The 16797-nt window shown below is 39.9% G+C and overlaps 1 protein-coding gene across 4 annotated transcripts in view; it reads left to right on the forward strand.

The window, feature by feature from the left end:
* The first annotated feature begins 3287 nt into the window (after nucleotides 1–3287).
* The window catches only part of WDR11 (WD repeat domain 11), a 46506-nt gene continuing 32996 nt past the window's right edge, over nucleotides 3288–16797 (forward strand). For 2 of the 4 annotated variants that reach the window (XM_072870812.1, XM_072870813.1), the window contains exons 1-5: nucleotides 3288–3567; nucleotides 5052–5163; nucleotides 9593–9746; nucleotides 13411–13584; nucleotides 14742–14928. In XM_072870812.1, coding sequence (XP_072726913.1) covers nucleotides 3482–3567; nucleotides 5052–5163; nucleotides 9593–9746; nucleotides 13411–13584; nucleotides 14742–14928 — 713 coding nt within the window. In that variant the 5' untranslated portion in view covers nucleotides 3288–3481. The remainder of the gene's footprint in view (nucleotides 3568–5051; nucleotides 5164–9592; nucleotides 9747–13410; nucleotides 13585–14741; nucleotides 14929–16797) is intronic. The other 2 variants (XM_072870810.1, XM_072870811.1) reach the window with 1 other exon arrangement.

The raw sequence follows: 16797 nt of genomic DNA on the forward strand, positions 1-16797 counted from the left end.
CAGGGATGCCTTGAGATGTTTCCATCCCCTTTCTTTAGTGCAGCTTTAGAAATACCTGAAGAGTTTCATTGCACAGCGTGCTTTGCTGAATAAGGATGTGATTGCTCACGCTTCTTTGTTGGAGTGCGTTGCTGAAAGAGGACCTAATTCTCTGCCGATTCTGAACGCAGAGCTCTTCAGCTGTTTTCTTGAGAAAAGACAGTGTCATGTCAGGTCAAGTGATGGGGAACATGTCTTCTCAAGGGAACTAACCTTCCTCTGCTGCTTCCTTGAACATAGAGCCTGTGATGTGATATGGCTCTACCATATCTGCCTTTACACTCGGTGATCTCAAGCTGCAGGTGCAGAAGGACAGCTTGTTTCACGTGAGCTGTCTGCCATTTGAGAAGGTTCCAGTCGTGGGGGCAGAGGACATGGCACAGAGCTAGGGGTGTGCAAGGTATACACATAGCTGTGAGGCTGTACAAGGCAAAGGACAACTGTGCAAGTCTCATGCTCTGTGCATGAGTCCTGACAGAGAGAGTGGCATCAGTTCTGTGCATAGTTTTCACTGTTGGCCCCCATTCAACAAGGGACACTTAACTAGGAGAGAACTTAAGAAGCCTTAAATGCATGGAGTAGAACTGATAACATTAAGGCAATAACAATGCAATTTGTAAGGCAAATATAACTCTGCCCGATAGCATATATGAATTAGTTACATATCCTGATTTCAAACTGGGTTTTGTGTCACAGAATGCAACAGCGCACATTCTTGAATCGTGGTGGTTCACTGGTGGATCCCAGGAGCTCCTAGAGTTCTACCTTAAGGCCATGGAAATTAAAGAAGTCCCAGAAGCTTTCACAGGATTATTTCTGCAGTAATTATTATATAGAAGAGAAACCTAAAAGCGGGAGACTGTGCACATATCTCTACCTTGGTCTCATTTTTTCTTGTTTAAATTCACAGAAAACTTATTTAGAATCATGAGCCGAAAGCTATGTAAAACCATAGTTCTCATTATTTATTTAATCTGAAGGTTTTTGTTATAATGTTTTTTATGATCATCTACAACCTCATTTTCCATATGTACTTTGTGCCGGCAATTGGAGCTCAAGCTGTCCGGAATGAAGGCTCTCCCACTGACTATCATATCTGGACATTCGCTAGTCCCAGAGGTTTTAGTGGGTCTAATAGAATTACTGACTATGCAGTTAAAGCTTAAAGTTTGATATTTATTGCTTGTATAGCAATCCAAACTGTATCACTGTATTTACAGATGAATGAGAAGACTAAGTGCCTCAACATGAGTAGTTCGCATTCTTGCTTAGCAACGATTTAAATGAAAAATATGATATAAAAGAGTGCATACTTAAAGACATACTCAAAGACAAAGTTAGCATCTCTGGTTTTAGTTCACATCCATTTGCTGTGCATCAGCCTCTGTGTTGGTGAGTAGCTACGGATGGACCCCAGGAACCACACGTAGTTCATCCAGTGCACAGGTCTTCTTCCCCTCTGACATCTCACAACATTCCTATTCCTTTCAGCTCTTCCAGTGATCTTTATCATTGTGCACAAACCTCTTCCTCATCTCCTCTCTATCGCTCTGACAAATCTTCAGTACGTATTCGTCTGGCTGATGCACCCTGATTTTCACCCCGCTATCTGACCCTGAAAACCACTCTTAGATTCTTAATTTTTCAACCTATCATTTGGTGACACAGCTCTCACTTCCTCCTTTTTTCCCCTTCTTCTGGTACCTTCGTCCTTATCTTCAACTACCATGAAGCGTCTATTTCTTTCAAGCATTTCATTTATGCCTTGGTTTTCTGATGTCAAGAAAATGGATGGAAAATTGTCAAGAAGAGCCTCTGTCTCTGTCGTGCAAAAAAAGTTGCAAAGCACCCTTCCCACAAAACCGCAATCCAACAAACCAAGCAAACAACCAAAGCCCTCTGAAAACGTGAGTAGCAGCAGGATGTCCAAGGACTCAGAGAAGAAAAACAGAATTAGCAAAAAATAACTAAAATTAATGAGGTTAGTGGTTGCTCAGGGTCCTGCAAAACTGATCCTTGGAGGTGTAGATCATGTTGTCCTCAAAAGGTAGCAAAGAAAAAGGAACAAAAAATTCCTCTGCTTGAAAAAAATGATTTTTCAGCTTTTGAGGCTAAAGAGAGAGATTTTGGGAGAAGGAGGTTTTGAGAAATAAGTTCCAATATTAAAGTGACCTGAAAATGGTATTGAGCAATGTACTATGTTTCACGAGCAGATTTCTTTAGAAGAGAGTTGGAAAAGACATCTGCTGCAGGTTGTTTCTTGAGTTCACACTTGCACGAATTCAACTGTTATTAAAAAGAAAAGAAAAATAGAAAAGAGGAACAGCACTTATTGCATCTGCTGTGACAAAGTGACACTGCGGCAGTGCAAAAACACGTGGCTGGCATTACGATCTGGCCAACTTTGGCCATCTAGTGGCATGTTTTTCACTACGAAAAAGAACAAATAAACAATTACTAGCCACCTCCATTTTGAAGAGAAACAACTCCCCAAAGAGTGCACGTGTGTCAAGTAACGTGCCTGGAGCTGCGTGATTCTGGCCATCTTATTAATGCACAGAAAAAAGCTCTGGATGTTTCAAAGCCCTACAGCCTGGCGTGCTCCAGTGCAAACGCACAGTGTTCTTGATGTGTCAGCCTGGGTGGCTTTGCCAAGCGTGAGCGACAGCCTGGGCGCAGGTTGGAGGACAGGTTGCGCGAGGTAGGACTCCGTGCCTTATGGTGGCAGGTAAGTGCTTTACGCTGCTATGAGGGATGGAGCAGCAACACAGCGGTTACTGCAACAGGGCCGTCGCTGTTGCATTTTGCCATTTCAGAAGTAACTTTGGAGCAGAATGACTATGGTGAAAGAAATTCGCTAGATCTAGCAGCGGGTCCTGCAGCATGCATGCACCCGGAGCTGGGACAGGGACCCCTTTGCATGCTGAGGTGACTTCGGGTGCCCCAGTCTCAGACTGTCAGCAAGCACAAGTCTCCCTGGAGCTGTTCAGCCACGGCAGACGGGGCTCTGGCATCCCCACGCCGTGTTCTCCGTCCAGGCTGTGTGATTTAGAGCCAGCGAGGCAGAACCCGTGTCCCTAGGCCCGAGTGGCTGTTCTGGCGTCGCCCGGAGGCACCGTGGGGCGGGCTGGAAACCAGACGCCCCGGGCCGGTGCCTGAGACGGCGGGAGGCGGGCAGCCGCCGCGCTGAGGGGCCCGGCCCGGGGCAGGCCGGCCGCCGCGGCCCAGCGCAGGCCCTCCGAGCGGCGGCGGGCGTGGCCGGCCCCGGAACTGCCGTTCCCGAGCCGCGGAGCCCCGGCGGACCCCGGCGCCACGGACCGGCGGCACCGCCGAGGCGGCGCTTCCTGCGCGGCGGCGGTGCTGGGCCGGGCTGCGGCGCGCTCGGCCACCGGCTGCCCCGGCTCGGGCCGCCCCGCCGGGCCTGGCGCTCCCCGGCCTCGCCATGCAGCGCTTCACGGTGAACATCAAGCTGCCGGCGCGGACCCTGACGGGCGCCCTCAGCGCGCCGAACAGGGGGGCGGCGGACTGGTGAGGGGCCGGGCCGCGGGAGAGCGGGGGCGGACCCCCGGGTCGGGGAGGGGAGAGGGGCGGCTGAGGTGTCCCGGGCTTCTCCCCGCGGCGTCCCCCGGGCCGCCCCGTGGCTCCTTCGCCTCTCCCCCGCCGCGGGTTGAGCTTCGCGGCTCGGTGCCCGCTCAGGGCGCGGGCCGTTCGCCCCGCTGCCTGCCCGGGTCTGCCGCCGGCCGCTCTCCCCCAGCCGGGGGGGGCCGCGCTTTTAACCGGGACGTTCGGACAGTCACACGTCCAGGTGCCGAGGCTCAACCAGCGCCGGCGGCTGCCGGGCGTGCAGTAAAGCGGTGGTAGCGATCCCTTTGGGGAGCCGGCTGTGCCCTCCTGCGACGGAATCGTTACCAGCCGTCTTGGCCAAGGCGGTCACCGCAAACACTCGGCTCCGTTTTTGTGACTGGAAACGGGCATGCTGTGCTGTTGTGTCCAAGGCGAGCCTCCCTCTGCTAGGCACTGTGCAAGCTGCTGACATCCCCGTCCTCTCCCCGTTCCTAGCTGGAGAGGCTGGCAGAGCGCAGGCGGGGAGCCCTGTGGAGTTGCTGCTGTCCAGCTCGCAAGCAAGACCAAAGCCATGGTCGTAGAAGAGCATGGGCCAGTCCCTTCTGGCAGTGACATTTGCTTCTCTGGGCAGAGGTCTCGTTGGTGCAACAAACTGGAGAGATCAGAGCAGCTTCTTCTGGTTTCTATTTGTTGTTTTTGGGGAGTTGATGTACAAAGCCAGTACATATATTGGGTTTTTTCTGAGCAGTGACTTCACCCACCTGTGCTGAAAAGCAGTTAACCTAATACTGCTGAATCTTAGGGAAGGAAAATAAAATGAAGTAGTTGAACCAAGTAATTTTTGAAAACCATGGCCTTTACGTTTGTCAGCTTGCAAAGCAGTGAACATTGAAGTTCTCTGAAGTTCTTAGTTTGAAACTTTGTTTTTCTCCTTTGACTGTTCCCATTTGCTTTGTGTTCACCATAGCTTTATAATTATCATCGGTGGCCGCATTAACCTCTCCTGAAGTCAGACAGGCCTCAGCAGATTTTTGCTATAACTGTAATCATTGCTCACATGCTCCTTTTTTGTCTCAAAAGAAAGGATGCAATTAATTATATTATTGCAAATATATTGCTTACCTGCGTAAGCAGGTAGTATATATAAAATTTGGGAATGCTCTTCATGAATTCCTATGTGATGTCTTAAATTTACAGAAGAAGATTTTTATAGATGGACAGAAAGAGGTGCTTTGTGGTGGCTCAGTGTTCCATCAGCAAATCGTTCAACGGAGAGTGCAGCAATGGCATTTTATAATGCTTTTGAGTTTTATGTTATTAAATAGTTTCTACTGTTTGATGACTGTGTCTAGTAGCGTGCACTCAACATACAAAAAAAAAGCTTCATTCTTGATGTGAAGTGCTTTTTGTTCTTTTTGCTTGTTTGATGATGATGTATGCTTTTCTAGGGGCTGGCAAGGTTTGATTGCATATGGATGTCATTCTCTTGTGCTGATAGTTGATGCCAATACTGCTCAGACTTTACAGGTTTTGGAAAGACACAAAGCTAGTGTTGTCAAGGTGAGACGTACAAGTTTTAAGGTATATTACTTGATTCTGGTGTGTATATTATTTTTCTAAATCACTGTAAATACTTGACATTATATTGCACTTGATTTTCACATGAAATCTATTTTAACATACTCGTATTTTACATGATCTCTTTTACAGCTAAATCAAACCATACATGCTGAAATTTGAGCTGAGGTCGATGGTATGCCTTTATAGAAGGCATAGAATATAAAGAAGGTGTAGAATATATAGAAACATTTGGTAGTGTTACAAAACACAGACAGAAATATTTCTAAGAAAGCTCTTGACATGACAGAATTTCAAATGACATTACAAAATATCAAACGAATCTCTTTGTTGATGCCCTTGCTGATCTTTCCTGTTGTGGGGGTAGCCAGTGCACCTTTTGACTAGAAAGTTACTTTTAAGTTTTTACTTCTGTTCTTACCTACAGAAAAGGAACAATAGCAGACAAAACCGTACATTTATTTTAGTGATATAAAAAGAGCTAAAATTTAAGCTTAAGTGTAGGGTACCTGTACTTTCCTTTGAAGGTCCTTGACTTGAAATTGCAGAGAGTTTGACTTTGGGTCAAGTGTGGAACAGGATGTATTTCTTTGATATATCATTTCTTTGACTGTGGAGAATGACAGATTCACTCAGGGTTTAGAGGAATGTTTGGCTGGCAGATGTAATATTTGATAGTCCTTAACTCAAATGCTATATGAGAAAGCAGTCAGTAATTTATGAAGAAAAACAGATCTTTAGATAGGGGGATTTTGGTGTTTTTTGTACTAAAATAAAAAGTTTGAATATGCCTTCTGGAAATTGCATGCTATTTTTCCCTATGTGTAATTTTCTTTAAATAGACCATCTTCATATAGATACGCTAATACTATATCAGATATGGCCAGTCTGGTCTATTAAAAGTAAACACAATTATTTTGTCTTTGGGTTTGATAATTTACTGACTTCTGAGCCATCATGTTCTGATGATGTCTTTCTGCATGCTAAAGAGCTTCAATTTTTTGGTGAGTGGTTTTGAAATTTCAGTATATTCAGGAGTTACACAGGTGTTTCTGTATCTTTATATAGTGTAATGTATTTCTGTGCTACAGAGTCCAGTTGTGTGCTTTTTTATAATAATAAATAAACCGTTCAGATCCTGGGTGAAAATATTGGGTATGGCAAAACTGATACAGATCCATACAAGATCTTGGCCAAGAGCCATACAGATAATGACATTGTAGCTTTTAAAAGTGGTTGTAAGGTTTAGGAATTAGTTTTGCTGGATTAGAGAGAATTTTGAAACTGACTGGCAATAAGGAAGGTGGAAGGGTTAGGTTTCAAAATAGATACTTTATGTCATTTTTTGAGACTTGTGTGCTGTGACATGTTTAAAAATAATGCTGAAATGTCACAAAGGACCAAAACCCAATTCTTCCAGCGTGTTTGTGTATGTGCCCAAATCTTTCACTGATTTTTGAGGATTGTTAGGGTTGTCCAAACATTGCTGTCAGCTTAGAGCTTGTGCTGCTGATATGAATAATATCTCTGGTGACAAATGTGAGGCAACTTACCTGACTCTAAGTAAGGAGAGGTGATTTCTCGGTTATCTCGGAGCAAAGGTATGTACTTGACAGCAACCACAGAGTGAGTGGCACTCTGTGAATCGATACCTTTGCTTGCCTTTTGGCAACTTGTTTGGGTAAGCATACCCTTAGCCTCAGTTGTTCTCAGGCCACCCTCTAAAATGAACAAATCAATTCCAATGTTTACAATTGTGTAAAAATTAGAAAATTTAAGCAGTACGGAGCTATAATGATGACTCTGCTTTAAAATTTCCACATAGCTTAGATAATAAGTTGTAGCAAAATTAGGTTTTGATCCGTGTTTTGATAGCATTTTAATGTGCTTCAGTTACATTCACTAGCTTTGAGAAGTAACATTATTTCAATAGGAAACCAAATGCTGAAGTCCAAATAATTTTTATATCATTTATAAGATAATTTTTCAAAACTGCTATCTAGTGCTTTATTAACAGAAACAGCCTGTAAGAAAATGACTGATGAGGAGGAGGAATGAAGAGAAATTCTGTTCTGCTTTAAGAAGTAGACATTATATGAGAAATTATTATGAGGCCATGACCATTGCAGACACCTTTATGTGCATTTGAAATAAATTTTCTTCAATTCCTAACTGACTTCTTTTTTTGTTTGTAAATGCTAAGAGCACAAGTAAGCTGGAGGGGATCTGTAAGAAGTCTGCTGTGTATGTCTGACTTAAACTCTTTGTAATAGAGGTTCACACCAGCAAACTCAGTCTACAGGGGATCTTCTCCCCCAAAACTCATGCTTCAGGTTTGAAAAATTTCAAAACACACCACTATCTGCAATAAAAAAGCAAAGAGAAAAGCAATTGTTTCATAATCCTTCTGCAGTCTGTTTAACTATTTTTCTTTAAATACTTCCTGGCCTTTGGCTGTCATAACTGTGTCTGGAATAGGTAATGGTTTCAGTGAAAACGGATCCATGTTACTTGTCCGTATGTCCATATGGTGTTTGTGGGATACTGATAACTTTGTATGAAGTGGATTATATATGATTTTTTTTTTTTGTACCTTTACAAAGAGTACTTGAAAGAGTGCTTTTACAAAAGAAAATGTAATTACAGGAACATTTTTTTTGATTGAGGATTGAAATTTCATTTGTGTCTGTTCTGATATATTAATAAACAGTGATAATAAGGTTCTTTAAATCAGGTGACATAGACGGTGAAAATTAAAAAACCCTTCACCTCTGGTTCCTGTTTCTGACCAATGCTGCTGTATTTTGAAGTCAGGGTAGAGACGCAGTGAACAGTACAGTAAGGAAAGAATTTCTTTTAGCAGAGGGATCAGGTCATGTGTGAGGACTCTGTTGGAGCAGTGTGACTACAATGAGAAAAGAGGGCTTATGGTGTGAGAGCGCTGCATGAGCTCTGGTTGAGACTGATAGTGTTAAAGGTCTCCTTTTTGTTGTTCGTAACTTGGTGACAGCTCCTCCCTTGGAAAATGATGTTTTCCAGACTTGGAATTTGCTTCAAAGTAATATATGTTTAACTGAGGAAGAAATAGCTTTGCAGATTTCTATAATTACTTTTTTTTAATAGCTACCTAGCTACATGCAGGTATCCTCATGGGTAATTTTTTCTGAGCAGCAGGGAATCAGGAATTGCAAAACTGGAATTTGCCAGTAGAGGAGACTCTCCTAAGAATTCTTTGTTATTCTCATAGAAGCACACTTCGATTTTGTAGCTAGAGTCCTTTGAAGATTGCTTGCTGTGCATGTGTAGTGTTTGTTTAATTTATTCAGCTACCTCCTGGTCACCCCTCTGAGAGGGGTAGCACAAAGGTGGCTGCAGTGCCCTGAATGCTGTTATAAATCTAATCCATGTTGCAAAGTTAGTGGTGCCTAATGATAATTCTGTTTCTATTTTTTTAACGTCACGCTTTCAACGTCTGCAAAAAGTGTTGTGTTTGGCCTTACCTTTCCCTGTCAGATACTGTGACAGCACACAGATAGCTAGCTACAGCGTCATTTTTGTAGTAGGTAAATTCCCATTAGCTTAGCATTAAGGTTTCTTTATTCTGTTAGTGTCTTCAGTCTCTCAGGGGCAGAAGTTCGCCTTTAAAGCAGATAGCAAAACAAGTCCATATTGAATAGATAAGGAAGGAGTCAGTGTTATCTCTTTATAATCTCCGGGGACTTGTAGAGAGAATGTTTCAAATTTCAAGACACATAGTTTTTGTAAGTATTGCCAACTTGCAAGCCTGTGCAGCTTGAAATCCCAAACCAGAAAGTGGTACGTGGAAATCAGTGGTGGCAACATGCTGAAAGGATGAAAAAGATAGCAAATGTCAGCAATAGCTTGGCATGAGACAACATATAGATGAAAGACTAACCTTCCTTCCTCCCCAATACCATAATATACTTATATTTGACAGGTTAGGAAAATGACATGTTTTAAGATGTATGTAACAGTTGGATGGTAAATTTTCAACCTTCATTTGTTTGGAAATCAGTGGGTATAGGTTTGCAGATGCCCACAGAACCTTAAAAATTGCCATTTAGTTTCTTCTAAATATTTGAGTAAACTTTTTATATACATAGCATATATTTATGGATTGTTGTAGTTGGCTTCAGGAACAAGGATTGTTGACTTATGTAATTTGAAACTACCAACCATGGAGCCATGCAGCACAGTTGCAACATACCTTAAATTTTCACAGCTGATGGTAGCTTAAAGGTATGCTTACACAGATGCTATTAACACTAACTATTACTATGCTTTTTTGTTGAGTTGTTTATTATTTGTTTATCAATCTGAAAAATATTAAGTATGGTGTCTTTGTTATATATGTTTGCCTCCTTTGACCAATTTTCATCTGTATCTTCAGGTTAAGTGGGCTAAAGAAAATTACCATCACAATATTGGCTCTCCATATTCTTTACGTTTAGCTTCTGCTGATGTTACTGGAAAAATAATTGTATGGGATGTGGCAACAGGAACAGCTCGTTGTGAAATACAAGAACATGCGAAACCAATTCAAGGTAACAATAGTGCATGATGTTTGTATGGAAGTTATTTTATGGAGCATTGTGTACAAATCTGTCACCTAGGTTTTGCAAACTATGCTCAGTTCTGCCATTGAATTTTACTGTTGGGATTACTAGCCTTCTCTGTGTTTGTCTACTAATTTTCTGTGTAAACGTAAGACTTGCTGTCTCCCAGAGGGATGCTGTGAGATTTAATTCATTATGGTAATATTTTCCAAGATCTTCTGAAAAAGTTACAATCTATTTTTATTAATGTTATTGATTGAAATAATAGTCAAGTACATCTTCCTGCTTTTGAATTAGGGATGTAATGCAGTTTGCATTGCACCTGAGTGTTAATGTCAGCTATAGTGTTGTGGTACTTTAACAGTATTACATTGCTGTAAGTTAAGAGTTTTGATTGTGCACATATACTTTGACAATTATTTAGATAGTTCATTATATAGCTGCTTCTTATCAAATATACTAACACAGTAACATACACTTGCAACGTAACTAGAGAGAGGAGTGTTTTTTGAACATCTGTGCAGTTGTCTGATTCATAGGAGCAGGGAGGCTTTTCTATTCATAGATAGCAATATTAAGATGTGAAAAGTGAAATGGAGAAAGGACAAGATATGCAAATTTTAGCATAGAAGACAGTTGTAATTAAGGTAGGTTTCGCATATAGTTGGAGTTAGCGGTAGGAAGTCTTGAAACTGAGTATGCCACATTTGAATTAGGTTTCAAGTGTAATTAAGAGGACATAAATGGTAAGGATTAACACAAAAAGTCAAGAGAAAGAGGAAATTTTGAGATGGTATAAATAACTCGTTTTGGTTTTCATTTGAGAAGATAATTTAGTGATGGTATTTGCTGCTTTTTATTCTTTTCTGTGGGTGGTAGCCCAGTGCAGCTGGGAGGGTCTGAAAAATGCCCAATAAACTCTACCCGAACAGTTCTGGGCAGCTGGATGCTTGAAGATTCTTTATGCCATTACCAGAAAAAAAATCATGATCTCGTTCAGGGATTTTACACGTCTTGGGGGGAAGTAAAACACAAAAGCAAAAATGAACCAACCAACCAAAATCCCACAAAAACCCCCCAAACAAACAAACAAAAAAAGCCTGGAGAAAGGAGCTATGCATTTATGATGTTGTAAGCTATAGAAGATTTATGTTTGCTTGTGCTAGAGGCAGAAATGTCTAGAAGCCTGGCATAGAGGTCAGTACTATCTTAATTGGTCTGATGAAGGATAGGGAATAGAAAATGTAGCCACTGGCCAGGTATAACACAATTAAGAGAATATGTTGTAAAGGAATAATTAAGTGTCTTTTTCCTTGCTACTTTTTGTGCTCATCTATTAGTAAGGTGTCATCCATCAAATGCTCCCTTTCATTAGTTAGCATCTTGTACTTCATCAATGAAAAAGTTAAAGTAGTGGTTAGTACTCAAAAAAGGGAATCAAAAGATCTAGACTTCATTCCTTGTTGCATCACACACTCAATATAATTTTTACTATTGCTTTAATTGGTGCAGTTTCTAGTTGATGGTAGTACTCTCCTACTATTGTAAAACTTGTTTTTTTGGTTCTAATTGCTTGTGGTAGCACTTTTCTGTCTATTGGAACCACTCCTAACAGAGCTGACCAAGAGCTGGCTGGAACACTGGAGTCTGGTTTGCTTTGTGGTTGTGCTACTGTGGCTGGTCTGCTTCCAATACCTGACCTGGTTCTGCAAGTGGACTGCTTCCAGCATCGGACCGGCTCTTTCAGAATTAGCTGGGAGGGATAACTCTGCAAGTACAGCAGCGTCTCCACGCTCTGCTGCATGTTCTGGGTTTCTGTTTATTGCTACTGCTGGCCATACTAGCAATATGTCTAGAAATTATTTCTGAAGTAAAATGTAGAACACTTTTTTCTTTTTCTTTTTTTTTTTCCCCCTCCCAGAGAAACTACCATAATGAATTTCTAAGAATAATTTATAGTTTATTTGGACTGTTTTAAAAATGTGATGAGGCTTATGTTATACCTGTTTTTTATTTTGAATTCTATTATATGAAAGCCCCCTTATGAAATTAGGTTGTTTCATTTTTGTTATTATTCTATTTTTATAAATCCTGTGAAAGTAGATACAATATTGTAAGTCTGTAATTCTGATAGTGGGACACTGAAAATTTATTCTATTGACCGCAGTTAATTTTATTAGTTTTATTTCTTTTGCGTGTGTGTGTTATAAATTGTATTTTATTTACTCCTGACACCGATTCACTGAATGTTTGGTGGAGTTTTGACCATGCCATTTGAAGATTTCTCCAGGTTTTCAGACCCAATGAAGGCTTTCCAATCTGCTGGGCAAGAAAAAAAAGTTAATAAGCAACAGAATTAAAATTCTGTTCCGTCCTCAGTCCCTGATTTAATTCAGCAATAACCTCTAACAAAAGCAGCTTCTTTTCCTTTCCATCTGTTTCCGAGGCCTCTGGCTGTTTTTTACAAGCCTGTAGAAAATGGTGCAAATACAGAGATTGAGCACCAGAGTGATCTGCTGGTTCTCTGTGTGTTATCTGCAAGAGCTTTGTAGGATAACAGCTGGAGCCTCACTGTTTCGATGAGGAGAAAAGTGGTGCTTCAGTGTGAGGCACTCTTCTTTATTTGATCCAAACTGTGCATTCACCTGGGAAGGAGTTAACTTACAGTGTAACTGATTAGGACACACATGGCTGCATTTTTTTTTTCTCTGAAACCCAGTGAGAAGCACTTATCAGCTCTGAAAAAGCTGAATTGATAAAACAGAAGAATGGCTGAGGAAGGAAGTTTTTTCAACATCTTAATATGTATGAACATGCTGTAGAGAAGCTGTGACTTGGTGAGGTCATGCAGTGAGCAGTAGGAGCTGGACTGGGGGAACTTCATCTATTGCCTGCCTGACCCATTTTGTTGTCTAAAACACTGCCCGATGGAGCATGTAGGTATCTCTAATACAGCTCCTTTCTAGTAACTGAGGTGGCTCTCTGTTCTTATTGACAGAAAATGTAGTCTTTTGTGTCCATTTATCTTGAATGTTTAAATGATGCCCAGCTGTGATGACTGGCAGCCATACCTCTTCAGATTGACTTTAGCATTTAAGTGCTGCACTTCTATTCTTGGTTGTGTGTTACAGTCAGTTGCATTTTACTCTTAAACTTAAGACTCTCTGTTAAAAAGTATTTGAAGTGAAGACATTTGTTTCCAGGTCCAATACTGATACCATCTCAAATATTAATTTGGGATGGTGTATGGTTCATGTTGTCATCCCAAATATTAATTGGGATGTTGTATGGTTCTTCTCATTTTGACTCTGCAGTGGTTCTGTATAATACAGTATGTTGTTTCAGGTAGGAATTCACTGGATGAAAAGATCTGACTTCTTCAGATTGGATGTGGGTTGTGTGCATGTGTGTGGACACGTGTATTGTTGCTTGTTAAAAACATAAACCCAGTGTACTGCTGCTTGTTAAAAACATACATTCAGGCTGTAAAAGGAACTTATTTTCTAGGATTGTGAAATAGAAACATCTTGTTACTAACAAGTCAGTATTCATTTCTTTAAAGACAAGGTATTACAGAAGAAAAATAGTTTTAAAATAGAATGAACTTTTTTTGAAAATTAATTTCACTGTTGTTCCTTCTTTCTTTTGACAGACATGCAGTGGTTGTGGAATCAAGATGCTTCTAGAGATTTACTGCTTGCTGTTCATCCACCTAACTATATTGTACTGTGGAATGCAGACACAGGCACCAAACTTTGGAAGAAAAGTTATGCTGAAAATATTCTGTCTTTTTCATTTGACCCCTTTGATCCATCACACTTAGCTTGTAAGTTTGCATGTATAAAATAGTGTGACGTGAATAAGGGTGACCAGGAAAAATGTTAAACTAAAATATTAATATTGAGATTAAAGTAATGTGTTGGAGAGAATAATGTCATTAATGCCAAGAAGAAGTCTCAAAACAAAGACAGGGGAGTCTTTGGTCAGTGTGGAATCTTCTAAAATAAGATGCCATTGTGTGAGAGGAGGGGAAAAGTAGGCATGAGTAGAGAAGTTAGAGATCTGAAAATAAATGTTTGAGACTTTATAAAGAAGGTGCAAAGCATGTAGATAGGGAGCTGGAGGCAGCCAAGTATAGAGAGCCCTATTAAACTGACATAAAAAGCTATAAAAGGATGGATGCTGAGGGAGAATCCAGTGAAATGAGTAGACCAAGAATAAATGGTATTTTCAACAGAAAGGATTTTTTTTAAAAGGAATAGAGTGTGAGCATCAGTTTTAGAAGCAATTCAAATGTCAAGGCGGATGTAGTGCAGATTTATTGACGTCTTAGCAGAAAGAAACTAAAAGAAATAAGAGAGTCACCATTTTATTCTTTAATTTAGGTTGATCACTCCTGATATAATGAGACAGTGCAGTTTCCAAGCTTTGTGGTTGTCTTTTTTTGTTTTTTTATCTGCCATACCATCCAACCTTAAAAAATAACTTTTTTTTTATAAACATGTAGTAAAATCTTAGCTACATCTTTACAGCTTAGCTGAATCTTTACGCTGCAACATAAATAATGTGAGTTAATGAGTCTTTGAGCCATGCTCTGCATGAGAACAAAAAATGGTGATATAGCCAATGTGGGCAACCCTGCCTTCTATTTGCATTGTGAAGCTTAAAGAAAAATAGTTGATGAGAGAGAATAACTGTACTGAAGAAACAAGAGATTTCTGCCAGTAATCCTCACAGTATTTTTTTAGTGTAGACTTAATTTTGAAAAATTGAGTTTTGTGGATATAATTAATTGTAATGGACCATCTGCAGCTCTTTCAGTAGAAGGTGCCTCTTGTCTAGAATTGTAAGTTTTCTACCTAATATAGTATTATTAAAGTTATTAGCATTTCTCCCCTCCAAAATTTCATTAAAATGGAACAAACACCACAATCAAATTGCAGATTGTATTTTGCTATAAAAAAATTGGTTTTTTTTGTACAGTGCTCACCAGTGAAGGAATAGTGTTCATCTCCGACTTCTCTCCTTCCAAAGCTCCTGCCAGCTCAGGGAAGAAAGTTTACATCTCTAGTCCCCATTCCAGTCCTTCTCACAACAAGCTGGCTGCTGCTACGGGGGCCAAAAAGGCCCTTGATAAAGTAAAAATCTTAATCAGTAATGAAAAACCAAGGTAGGTTGCAAATATTTCTTCTCAGATAATGTTTTGTATATTTATAGATATAATTAGATTAATGTCTATAAGATAATTAGTTTTAAAAAAGAAAATTCATTGGGGTAGACAGATGGTTGGATGTCCTATATGAGGACATTATGTAAGGATATAACATTGACAGTCATTCATCCAGTTCTGTTCATAAAAACAGCCATATCATCCCAGCATGTTTTACGTAACTTAATGACATAATGTTCTCCCTTTGCTAACAGATTTTCATGCAGATGTAAATTCAGAAACATCTTTCTTAGGGAAAAAAAAATGATGAAAATGGGCTAACGTAATTAATTTCAATTGTGGAATGAGAAGGGATATAGTAAGAGAATAAAAATTCTGTAAGTACTGATATCTGAGAGGAGTTGTCATTCTGATGTTGTACATGATACTGCAGTAGGAGTCATTTTTTAAGTTAATAGTGTATAAATAAAATTAGAATTTATACATTTGTCTATTTTCTGACCTTTTAAAACTAAAGTTGTTGCATTTTGAGATTATTTTTTTTTGTTATAAATTCTCTAGACCACTTTCGTGTGGTGTAATTCTTTTTTTCCTTTTGTACTTTCTATTTGAGTAATAAAAGTATCTCTCGAGCGTCTAGCGAATTTGAGAACAAACTAGTCAGACTGTATTATAAGTTAGCACTTGACACCAAAATTTAGTGCAGATACAAAATTTATACTCCGTTTGAATAAGGTGTTTAAATTGCAAACCGGGGAGAAGACTTGATGATACTTCCTCTGGTAATCGTTTAAGAAATTGTGATTTTTGTATGAAGTTAAAGGGCATGATCTTGTCATTTTGTGTTCTGTAAAGCCTAATTTGTGCTGCATCGAACAGAACACCTGATTTGCAAATACTGAGACAGTACACATGCTGCTGCAGCCATATGTCTGCTCTGTAGTAACAGCAAATCAACAAAGATACCATTTTTCTGCATTCTCCTGATTGCATTTTAAGTTGTATGTGAATATTGCTAAGGGTATGATAGTCTTCTCTTTTCTCCCTCCTTTTCCATCCAGAACACCCTAAGAGAGCAGAACGGGAAAAGGGGAAGAAAAAATTGTAGCAGCAGTGGTTTATCTGGTTTTATATTAGTTTAGGGAAACTTTGAGGGAAGAGGAGCGGGAGATTGTCAGGAAAGTGATTGCAGAGGAAAGGTGAATAATGCTCCAGAAGCAAGGAATGAGATGCAAGAAGAGTGTAAGGGGGGTTTAGTGTGTGGTGGAATGAGGAAATTAAAACCAAACAAAACCCCTCAAAGGGATGATACATTACATCAGTTGAGACCTTCAAACCTGAGCACAGTCTGAGGATGTTTTTCTTCAATGTGACTTAAATACAGTTCATTGGATTGCGTGTACCTAATGAACCTCTTTACCTTGCAGCCAATCTCCTGTTAACAATCAACCAAATGATGAACGTTCCTGCTCTTTGCTACTTTCTTTGAGTTTGAAGAAGGGTATTCTTGATAGGCTAGTTCTGTTCATTTCAAAATGAAGTAATAAGCATAATAATATAAAAATTGAAGTAAGCAGTATGTTTAAGGGTAATTTCCCGTGAATACCAGTAAATGTCATGGCAGCTAGCACTGTTCATAATTGAATTGCTTTGTATTAGAGATGTGCAAGAATCACACTTGTTCCATTTGAATTACATATTATTTTAAAAATTACTCAATAATCTTATTTAGACAAAAGTCAACGGAGTGTGTGTCTTTTAAAGGTCAGTGATGCTTTTCACTGCTGTAGCAATTAAATGGAAATCTACAGTTCCCTAGTGATGAAAATAGGGAATACTTGAAAAAATGCGGCTGCAGGAAAATTTATA

The sequence above is a fragment of the Ciconia boyciana genome, chromosome 8 (assembly GCF_034638445.1).
Source record: "Ciconia boyciana chromosome 8, ASM3463844v1, whole genome shotgun sequence".
In the NCBI taxonomy this organism is placed as follows: Eukaryota; Metazoa; Chordata; class Aves; order Ciconiiformes; family Ciconiidae; genus Ciconia; species Ciconia boyciana.